The sequence below is a fragment of the Bubalus kerabau genome, chromosome 23 (assembly GCF_029407905.1).
Source record: "Bubalus kerabau isolate K-KA32 ecotype Philippines breed swamp buffalo chromosome 23, PCC_UOA_SB_1v2, whole genome shotgun sequence".
Taxonomy (NCBI): domain Eukaryota; kingdom Metazoa; phylum Chordata; class Mammalia; order Artiodactyla; family Bovidae; genus Bubalus; species Bubalus kerabau.
The window spans coordinates 23,791,114-23,802,267 of record NC_073646.1 but is presented as its reverse complement, the minus strand read 5'-3'; the positions used below and the strand labels follow the sequence as shown (position 1 = coordinate 23,802,267).

Below are 11,154 nucleotides of genomic sequence, written 5' to 3'. Positions count from 1 at the left end.
AAGGTATGAAGTTTGGAATGTGTCATTTTATTCTTTTTTATCTTTAGTTATTCTTTATGCTCTTATCTTTCATCAAACACCTCTGTCTCCCTAGACTTGTGCTATGACACATTACATATTTCCTTGGAAAATCCTTGCAGCTCTGGGCCACCCTCATATCCACCCTCATTCTCAGCTAAAGTGCCATGAGTGGGTAGATTCATGTCCTGGATAGCCCTGGGAACTAAACCAGACCCTCGAGTCTGCAGTGGGCTTTTCAGCAGGGTCTTGAGGTCTGTGATCTGGAACTGATTTTGAGTCCAAACAGGACTCTAGAATGGACTTAGCTCCAGACTGAGTTCCCACGGGTCTGGCCCAACCTGGACTTTTGCTTCCTCCCCAGCAGTGTCCATTTCTGAAAGGAAAGGCCAGCCAGTGGGCACACAGAGGAAATATTGGACTATTTATTGCAAAGCTGGATTGACAGCTCAGGCAGCAGGGAAACAGACCACAGAAGGCCCTTTTGTAACAGAGAAATCAGGGACTAGAGAAGGAGAAAGAGGATGAGGGAAATGACCAGAGACACACTAACAATCACCTCCTCTACTCCTGGGACCTTCCCTGGCAAAAGCTCTTCTGTTGCGCTGTTTCTACCTCCCTCTGGGTGGCGCTGGCGACACATTCCCTAGGCTGAAGTCTCATGAGCACAAAGGAATGCGAAGGACCTAGCACCACTGAGAAGCCAGGCCCAAGTCAGGGGAATCGTGTCAGTCACTCCTTGGAGGCTCTGCCCCGACAGGAAATGCAAAGCTGTCTGGTCTGTGGTCCAGGATGGAGCCACTGAAGGTCCCTGGGGTGGCAGGAATTCCACCATCTCAGCCTCACCGTCCCTTTAGGATTAGACGAATTTTCGCATCTCCAATGAAGAACCTACAAAAAAAGGTGGCTCATTGAGGTCTCCAAGTCTCTGGAAGAGAGTCCTTCATCACATGTCTCCAGGTCCAGAAGAGATGCCTTCCTGGGCCTTTCTAGCCTCAATAGCCAGATCTCCTGGGGTAGAGGGAGAAACTCTCTTCTGTTGGGTTTCCAACCCCTTTTCCTGAAGATCCTCATCTGTACTATTTTGAAAACATCAGAGAATGATTCCTGATGCTTTTCACTAAGCCACAGCCCAAGCCGGGACTGCAGATGGGCAGCGATGCAAGCAGTCTAGATCAGCCCAGCCCAGTGCCTGTCCCTGCCCAGACAGCAGGCTCTGTACCAACTCACATCCCTACACAACTTGGAGCAGAAAGTTGGATCCTTGAGGCTCACAGATGACAGCTGGAGGAGAAGCAGTCAAGCAGATATTATCCTCCTGATAATAACATCAACCTTATCCATTGCACACAGTCAGGGAGCACCGCTTACAATGTGTCTTATGTGAATGGCATCTCCTGACATGCATGCTCTTGGAGGCACCATTGACATGATTTTCTATGTGGATAGGGTTCCCTGAGTTGTATGACACCCCTGTGGGGAGCTATTCCTCCCCTACTCTCAGTCAATACAGTTGTTCAGGAGGGGCTGACCTCACCCGAACTCCAGGATTAGGCTCATGCTCAGACATAGCCAATAAGAGAGTTGGCCCCAGGGCTACAGAGACCAGTTCAGAGGTAGACATGGCTCACACCGGGCCAGTTCAACCCAGAGAACAGCAGATCCACGACTTTTGTAAGAGCTGTTGTTCTATTTCCTCCGGTCTCAGTTATTGAGCTGCTAGGATGGAAGCCTGGAATGCCTGGTGGGCATCTTTGCCTCTATTGGAGAGGCTTTGCCTAAGCACAAAGCCTATCCAGAGGACAGTAGAGCCTGTGAGAAGGATCAGCCTTACAGACATTGTGTGAGCTCCCACCAAAGTCAGGGCTACCTGTAAACTTTTCAGTTATGCCAGCCAATGAGCTTCCCTTTATGACAAAAGCTGTATTCAAATGAATTTCCATCACTTGCAGCCAAAGGTCCCAGAGCCATAATCTTTGCCTCTTCTCTGCTCTCAACCCAAGCGAGACCCTAGCTCCCTACCCCTCGATGCCCTGGAAACTATCCCCATGCCCTAGATGGGCCACGACCCCGTGTCACATTCCTACCTGATGAGCACTCCTACAAGCAGGCTGGCCAGGAGGGGCCCCAGCCAGTAGATCCAGTGGTAGTCCCAGTGGTTGGCCACCATGGCAGGTCCAAAGGCCCGGGCAGGATTCATGCACGCTCCAGACACAGCACCCCTGCCAACGCCCAGCCACACTCGTCAGCAGGATGCCAGCCAATGAGCCCCGATGCACCCTGGTTCATCCCCTATGTGGGCCTAGATCACACACTACCCAGAAACCCTCTCTACACTATGATAGCACGGGCGTCCAGAAGTTTCCCAAGAAGACACAGGTGAAGAGACTTCTAACACGAGGAAGTGAAAGGCTTGACTCCTCCCTGGGGTCCTCCCTAAGGTCTGCCACTCCCCCAACACCCCTCTGGAAGAATGGCCAGCAAGCAGGGCCGGCTCAGTGACGGCAGGAAGGAAAATGGACCTACGCCTTCTCCAGAGTTGATAAAGTCAGGCAACTCTTAGCTATATGAACTTAGGGTCAAGTGGGTCTAGATTTAGAACTCTAGAGATTTCTACGGGTGACATTTGTTTCACCTTTCTGTGTTTCAGTTGAGGTGAGCGTGCATATCTCATAGGTTGTTGTCAGGGATGGATGAGACAACACATACAGAGCCCATGTTTCTCATATAATTCATTCCAAGTGTTAACTCTAACCCAGATGACCTGGTTGAGGTCTTTGTTGTGCCGCAAGCTTGGGGCCCAGCATCTCCCACAGGGCGGCTGTTCCCCAGGAGCACCTCTCTAGTCCCGGTGTCTGTACCCTCGCCCCATTGACTCAAGCTGGGGTCCTCACTCAGGCCTCACCCCGCAAGGACGCCACCTGTGGCCAGCGGTCAAAGCCGGATGAATGAGTCAATAGGTTTGTAAGTGAACCAAGAGCCACTAGGGGGCAGCAAAGCCCTGCTACTGCTCTATACGCCTATTTTCCCAGCCTCCCCAGGCGCCACCTCCCAGAAGATGACTTAGGGTCAGAGGACAGAGCTAGAAAAGGCTACACCTGGTTAGAAGCTGGCCTTCAGGAACGAGTTCCCTCATCCCCCCTTTAGCAGGGGCTCTTGTCCCAGATCTTTCACTTAATTTGCCACTGCCCAATGACGTTTGATGCTTCCTGGTGGCTCAGATGGTAAAGAATCTGCCTGCAATGCAGGAGACCTGGGTTCCATCCCTGGGTTGGGAAGATCCCCTGGAAAAAGGAATGGCAACCCACTCCAGTATTCTGGCCTAGAGAATTCTATGGGCAGAGGAGCCTGGCGGGCTACAGTCCATGCTAAGTCACTTCAGTTGTGTCCGACTCTGTGTGACCCCATAGACGGCAGCCCACCAGGCTCCTCTGTCCCTGGAATTCTCCAGGCAAGAACACTGGAGTGGGTTGCCATTTCCTTCTCCAATGTATGAAGTGAAAAGTGAAAGTGAAGTCGCTCAGTCGTGTCTGACTCTTAGCGACCCCATGGACTGCAGCCTACCAGGCTCCTCCATCCATGGGATTTTCCAGGCAAGAGTACTGGAGTGGGGTGCCACTGCCTTCTCCATAGGATTGCAAAGAATCAGACACAACTGCGTGGCTAACACACACAATAACTTTAATGAGGGACTTCCCTGGTAGTTCAGTGGTAAAGAATCCACCTGCCAACACAGGAGATGCAGGTTGGATCCCTGGGTTGGGAAGATCCCCTGGAGAAGGAAATGGCAACCCACTCCAGTATTCTTGCCTGGAGAATTCCATGGACAGAGGAGCCTGACGGGCTATAGTCCCTGAGGTCACAAAGAGTCGGACATTACTGAGCGACTAAAGAACAATGACTTAAATAAGTCACCGGTGTCTTCTCTGAGCCTGTTTCCTCAGGTATGCTGCAGCTACTGCTAAATCGTTTCAGTCGTGTCCGACTCTGTTCAACCCCATAGACGGCAGCCCACCAGGCTCCCCCGTCCCTGGGATTCTCCAGGCAAGAACACTGGAGTGGGTTGCCATTCCTTCTCCAATGCATGAAAGTGAAGAGTGAAAGTGAAGTCGCTCAGTCGTGTCCAACTCTTGGAGACCCCATGGATTGCAGCCTACCATGCTCCTCCACCCATGGGATTTTCCAGGCAAGAGTACTGGAGTGGGGTGCCATTGCCTTCTCCATTCCTTATGTATAAATGGGGAGACATAACCCTTTGTCTCCTTAATGCCTTCCCAAGCCTACTGAGAGGCTCTTGATAAACAAGACAATGGGTGTGAAAGCTCTTTGTAAGTCTGAAGCTAAAATCTGGCTGCTGGCAATATAAACACAGTCTACAGAAATGATTTCTTGATACTACAAAATTAGGACATGCACATAAAAACCCAGTCTTCTGACTTCCCTGGAATGAAATTTAAAAGGTCACCCCAAGCCCATATTCCCACACACTGATAACTTATCAGAGGTGCATGGTGGGGGCCTCCCAAGACTCCGCAGTCCCCACCACTCCCTGTTGTATGCCTCCTATGGCCCACTTCCCGGTTAAACTGTCTGCATGGCTTCTGTTGGCTACCGACCCTCAGGCATATGACCCTCAGGGAGGCTCTGCAGGTCTGAGCTCCTCCAGGACCGAGCCTCGGCCCAGGGCTGAACACTGCAGTCCCCCTGCCGAGCAGCACTCACCCTGCCAGGATGTCCACGGTGACAGAGAAGCCGATGCAGAATGGGGCCAGAGGACCTAGCGTCTTCTCGTTGATGGCGCCCATGCACACGGTCAGCGCCAGCACCGTCGTCAGGATGACCTCCACCACCACTGCCCCGGCCACCTGCTCCGGCTCCTGGACTGTCACAAAGGCCGCCCCGGTCGCATTCCAGAACCTGTCCTCGGGACTCACCGCCTGTGGAGCGCAGTGCTCAGCCCCACAGTGGGGGTGGAGACACGGCTGGGAACTGGGTTGGTCCGGGGGTGGGGGGTTCACACGCTTTAAAGCCAGGGAAGGGTCCTGTCCAATGTGCAGCCAGACATATCTGGAACCACATCCCAGCTCCACCAGTTCCTACTGTGTGGCTTCACCTGAGCTACTGGACTTCTCTGAGCCTCATTTTGCTCATCTGTAAAATGGGGATAACCTAATGGTGGCTCCAGGTGTGGTGGACCAGAAGCATATGAAACTTAGATGACCTTTTTTTGAAAAGAATACAGAAATACCTAATTTTTACAAATTTTGCAAACACATACACTCAGGTGAACACATTGCCAGCCCCCTAAAAGACCTCTTTGAAGGGATGAGAAGAGCCATGGAACTTAAGCTCATTGGCTTCCCAGGAAGTCGGCCTCTGGGTCATCACGACCCCTGGGAGGGCAAACAAGCTTCTGGACCCAGAACTCAAATCTGGGCCCTGCTGTGCCTCAGCTCATCTGAACCTGGGCAAGTCACTGCCTTCTCTGCCCCTCGGCTTCCCCCTCTGCAAAGTGGGGGTGCTGATAATAACAGTTCCTGGCCCAGGTGGTGGGTGCTCTCTAAGGACAGCTGCTGACTTCTGGTCAAGCTGGAGATTAAATGAGAGGATTCTGTCAAGTGCTGGGCAGGGGTGCGGGGGGAACACTCAGTGAGCTCACTGCTGCCCCGCACTCATCTCCATCATGTTGGATGAGTCTGCAAGTGGCCCAGCCTGAAGGAGAGTCCAAGCATTGCTTTCCATGGGGAATCAGAGCAGTCCCCATTCTAAACAGACAGGGCAGCAGGGTCTCAAATGGGGTGTGCGGTTACCAGGGCAGGGAAGATAGCAAAATGGGGATCAAGACCATAGTCTGCAGTGGGCAGCGCTTAGAGCCACAGACCAAACCCTAGCCAGCCTAATAGGCACCCCCTTCACTCCTACCCACCCCAAACTCCCCCACCCCGCCACAAGCCAAGCAAAGCCTTCATGTTGAAGGACTCCTAGTTAAGACGTAAGAAGAGCAGGAAAGAGAGAGACAGAAAAGAGAAGAAGGAAAAAAGAAACTCAGGTGGGCAAAGAGAGATAAAGAAGTCTATGCATGGAGTTTGGTGTATAACCATAGCAATTCTGTGGCTGAGAGGAAGAGCTAGCCTTTCTGTTGGAATGGGAGATTTCCAGTAAATTGAGTGTTCACTCCCATCAAAGGTAGAGTAACTCAGTTTAAAGGCAGGCAAACTGGAGAACACACAGAGAAGTTAGTTCAGGAGTTTCTCAAGGAGAAGAACCATATGCATCCTGAATCCTCAGCTGGTGCTTAGTGAGATGTTTGTAGAAGGAATGAACAAGTGCGTGAATGGATGAATTTTAAAAATCAGCATTATCTAAAGCCACAAATGGACTCAGGAAGAGAAACTTTCAGTTCTGAATTCTGATTCCTGGTCTCCCCAGGGAAGGCTGTATCCAGACATGGACAGAACAGGGTGGGTTTAGAAAGAACCAAAGGCCCTTTGAGTGTTCCCTTCCGGGTAGAAATTTGGTGGGCTTCCCTGGTGGCTCAGATGGTAAAGAATCTGCCCGCCAATGCAGGAGACCCAGGTTTGATCCCTGGGTCGGGAAGATCCCCTGGAGAAGGAAATGGCAACCCACTCCAGTATTCTTGCCTGGAAAATTCCATGGACAGAAGAGCCTGGTGGGCTACAGTCCATGGGGTCATGAGAGTCGGACACAACTAAGCGACTAACGCGTTCACTTCCAGTCCCATTGGAGGCAACAGGAAAAGAGTCAGACAGTCCCCACTCCCCACCCCCACGCACCCCAGCAGCCCTGGCAGAGCCAAAGCCCCCAGCCCAGCCCCCTGGGGGATCACCCACCTTAGCCAAAGCGGCCCCGATCAGCCCCCCACACAGCTGGGAGATCCAGTAGGGAAACAGCATCGTCAGCTTGAGGCCTCCAACCAGCATGGCTGCCAGGGACACTGCAGGATTGAAGTGTCCACCGCTATTGCCCAAAAAAAGCAGAATGAGTCATGAGGCCAAGGCTTAGAGCCTGGGTGCCCACAGCACCCTGGCTGGCCCTGCAGGGCCAATGTCAGTCAAGGGCAGCCCAAGCAGAAAACAGGTGCCGGATCATCCCCACTTTCCCTGAGGTGCGGGGTGGTGGAGGGAAGGTAATGAGAGGGGAGGCTGGGAAGGGAGGGCAGCCCAATTCCTGTCCTACCCCCAGATCCAGGATGACCCAGAGGAAGAACATGATGGAAAAGCATCTCTCAACTCCTTGTCGACCCCCGCAGAGCTGTATCCAGCCCTTCAGAGCTGTGGCCACAGAGCACAGCAAGATCCCAGGCTTCAAATGCATAGCCCAGGAGAGGTATCCCGGCCTCCCCGTAAAAGTAACCAGGCCCTGAACACTAGCTCCTGACTGGTTGAACTGCTCAACCAATAAAAATCCTAGTTTGGGTCTGAAAGTGTGACTAGCGTTGTGTGTTAAACTTGAGGTTAAATGTTCCTGGAAATGGCATTGGTAATCGGGAGTGAGGTTAGAGGTTCATGATTATATTGGGGGTTGGGATCTGGGGTTTGCAATGTGCAGGGAGGTTAGACAAAATCGAACCTAGGTCAAAGGGCTGGTTCAGGTTGGCTCCATGGGGCAGTTCCATTGGTCCTGGGTAAAGAGCCTTCCTCTTGACCAAGCTACTCAACCCATCTGAGTGCCAGGGCCAGGAGGCCCCTGAATACCCTGCTACACCCACTGGCATCCTGTCCAGCCCCACACAGATAGAAGAGCTGTCCTGAGAGGCTGGCTCAACAAGCCCTCAGGAGCATGGGATGGACACTCCCAATAAGAGGGACAGTGACCCCAAGACCCTCCATGTCTCCCCACCTGTTCAGAGCCCACTAATGGGTCTGCCCACCCAGTGGGCACAGGACACTGAACTGAGACTGGACAAAGGACCCTGGCTCTGGACACAAGACTTGGTCCAACATTTCAGGACCAGCTGCCCCAGCTTGTCTGGCCGAGCTCTGCACAGGCCCTCGGGGAGCTTCCTGCAGGGTCAGGAAGCACTAGCTGATCTCAGACTCAGTCGATTCGGGTCCATGACCAAGCTTAGCCTGAGCTCTGCCAAAGCAGAGAGGTGGGGGGCAGGGGCAGGGGCAGCCTCCCGCCGGAGACTGCAGAGTTAGAAGCCTGTCTGCCATCAGGCCCCCCACCAAATCACCCAGTCCAAAATGCGTGAGAAACTCACTCAGAGCATGGCTCAACCAGGAGAGGGCTGGAACACCACACATGTTCAAGAAACTCACTTCACACTCATTAACGATAAAACAATCATCCATTGTTTACTCACTACAGGCTTACTGAACACCTACTCTGCGCTAGGTGCTGGGCTGGGTACTCCAACAACCTCAAAGTCAGTGCCTGGTTCGTGGTAGGTACCCAATAAATATTTGTTGACAAAAAACAGATGGTTGGATGAAAGGCTGGCATTTCAGATAGGCAGTCTCCTGCAGTGCAAAGCAATGTCCTCTCTGGCCAGCTGGCCTGGGTTCAAACCCCAGCTCGGCCACAGAAGAGCTGTGTGACCATGGGCAAGTGATAAAACCTCTCTGTGCCTTAGTGATCCCTATCTCATAAACTCTGTTGCAAAAATAATTAATACATGTTCCTATAGAGTGGTGGCAGATAGTTGGTATTCAACAAGTATCAGCTATTATTATCATCTTCCTTTTATTCCACCTAACGTAGGTGCAGTTACTTGCCCTGGTCACCCTGCTAAGCCATGACAAATGTTGCCTTCATCCCTGAACCAATGAGAACAGAGGACTCTAATTTTCATCCCACCTGCAGCTTCCCTTAGATATTTAAAGAGAAATGTAACAGTTCTCTTTCCATTCTGTTTTTCTGAGAAACAGTATTTTAATTTCCTTACTCAGATCAGTTTTCTGTGAGAGATTAAATACAAATGAACCAGATTCTAGATCTCCCTGCCAGACACCTCATCCAATGGGTCGTTTCTCCTGGGAGTCCACGACCTCCCGGTGGAGCCTCCATTCAGGGGAGGGCTAGGCAAGGGGAGCCCCTCGGCCCTCCCTACCCCACCTGGTGGGTTCTTCTGTGAGGCATTGCCTTCCCCTAGGTTGGAGCAAATCCCTGTCCTAATGGTAACTATGGGCTTTCCAGGTGGCTCAGTGGTAAAGAATCCACCTGCCAATGCAGGAGACATGGGTTTGATCCCTGGATTAGGAAGATCCTCTGGAGAAGGAAATGGAAACCCACTCCAGTATTCTTGCCTGGGAAATCCTGTGGACAGAGGAACCTGGTAGGCAACAGTCCATGGGGTTGCAAAGAGTTGGACACAACTTACTGACTAAACAACAATAACAAAGGTAACAGTAACACAGCCACCAACAGTGATTGAGCGCTTACTATAGACTGAGCACTTCACAACATTTCATTCTTGTACCTCCACCAGGAGGGTCTGGGTTTAGGCAACAGACAGCTTGGGTTTGCATTCTGGCTCTGCCCTGGGTCCTTGGATGAGTTACCTGACCTTTCCCCTTCACAGTGAAAAAATGGAACTAATAATAGTACCAACCACCCAGGGGTGTAAGGATTACATGAATTGCTATACACAAAGTGCTTGGAATAGTTCATGGTAAGCATGAGCATTATACCTGCATTGGCCTGAGAAATAAGATTTAGAAAATGCTGTTCCCATTTCATAGGTGAGCAGTTGGGTTTGGAGAGTGACTTAACCAAAGCTGCAGAGCTCATGGACTGAAGAGCCAGGATTCTAACCCAGGCAGTCTGACCCCCCAGCCCACATTCTTATCCACACTGTTCTCGGGATCCTGGGTGTGTGCCCCTGGGTGCCTGCCCACCATGCCCCTCCCTGCCCCCAGCTCCCCGCAGCCGGCACCAGGCTGAGTGCCCAGAGCTGTTCCCACCTGATATTCCCCAGCGTGGCAATGACCAGCCCCAGGGCCAGCCCGTGGGCCAGCGCTGGCTGCAGCCGCCCGGTGTCCGGCCCATTCTCGATGACCGACAGGCAGCCGATGAAGATGAACAGAGCAGAGCCCAGCAGTTCCACCAGGCAGGGCTGCACCAACCGCTCGTACCAGCACCCATGCGACCGGCCCCTGTTGCTGGGCTCCTTCACCTTGACGCTGCCCGACTCCAGGTCACACATGGATACAGCTGCCTGCGGGGGTGGGCAAGAGAGAGAGGGAGCCGGATGAGAGGAGAGCCCAGAAGGAAGCCCCCAGCACCTCCACCTTTAATGAATCCTCAGCCACCCACTTGGAGGGCCAGGCTGCAGAGGAAGAGGCCAGGAGTGGACCCACCTCTGTAAACATTGGGGCGGAGATGACTCTTGGAGGGACTCTGTCCTGCCCTGGCTGGGAGACCCACACCTGCTGTCCCGGACAGGACAGTCTTATCTCCAGGACCCGGGCTGCCAGCCCACTAACAGGCTCTGCCCCTTTTAAAGGGCTCCAGACACTACCGAGGGTGCCGAGAAAGCAATAAAGACCAGTGGGAGGTGGCCCTGAGGTCATGGAGAGGAAGCCTTTTTAAAAAAAAAATCTCAGCTGGGCAGGGCAGGGGGGTGGTCAAGGATTGCTGAGTTTTCTACCAACAAAGGGAAAAGGCGTTGTCTTTGCTGCGTCACCTGGAGAGAACTCTAGGTCTTCCCCAGCAGGAGATGGAGGGGTCCAGAGGAGACCCGTGTGTGTGAGTGAACATGGGAGGCTCCCACTAAATCGGGACCACAAATGGGAAGTAAGGCTGAACTCAACTTCAGTGATGTTTTCCACCAATTTCCAAGGACACCTCCTTGTATCTGAGGCCCTGACACCTCCACACACTCACACTGAAAGGCTGATCCAGGGCTGAGGGTGTAGACGGATGACCGTCCTGGGAGATTGCAGAGGCAATGGTAAAGCCCGTGGACTTTGGAAACAGGCTGCCTAGAGTTCAACCCCAGCTCCTCCATGAACTACTGAGTAACCGTGAGCATTTGCTCACCCTCTTTGTACCTTAGTTTCCTCCCCAGTGTAGGGATGATAGTGGTGGGGCCAATGGGATAGAGTTGTGTGGTTTAAATGAGTGATGATCAGGGGACTTCCCTGGTGGTCCAGTGGTTAAGAATCCACCTTC

General features: G+C 52.5%; 1 protein-coding gene across 1 annotated transcript; it reads right to left on the bottom strand.

Annotated features, from left to right (window-relative positions):
* Nucleotides 1–430: 430 nt before the first annotated feature.
* On the bottom strand, nucleotides 431–10,424 carry AQP8 (aquaporin 8). Its single transcript, XM_055561657.1, has 6 exons — nucleotides 10,341–10,424; nucleotides 9,945–10,198; nucleotides 6,870–6,996; nucleotides 4,741–4,955; nucleotides 2,106–2,240; nucleotides 431–909 (listed from the first exon to the last, which is right to left on the bottom strand). Exons 1-6 carry the CDS (start codon nucleotides 10,350–10,352, stop codon nucleotides 861–863), a joined length of 792 nt encoding a protein of 263 aa, XP_055417632.1. The 5' UTR covers nucleotides 10,353–10,424; the 3' UTR covers nucleotides 431–860.
* Between the last annotated feature and the right edge of the window lie 730 nt (nucleotides 10,425–11,154).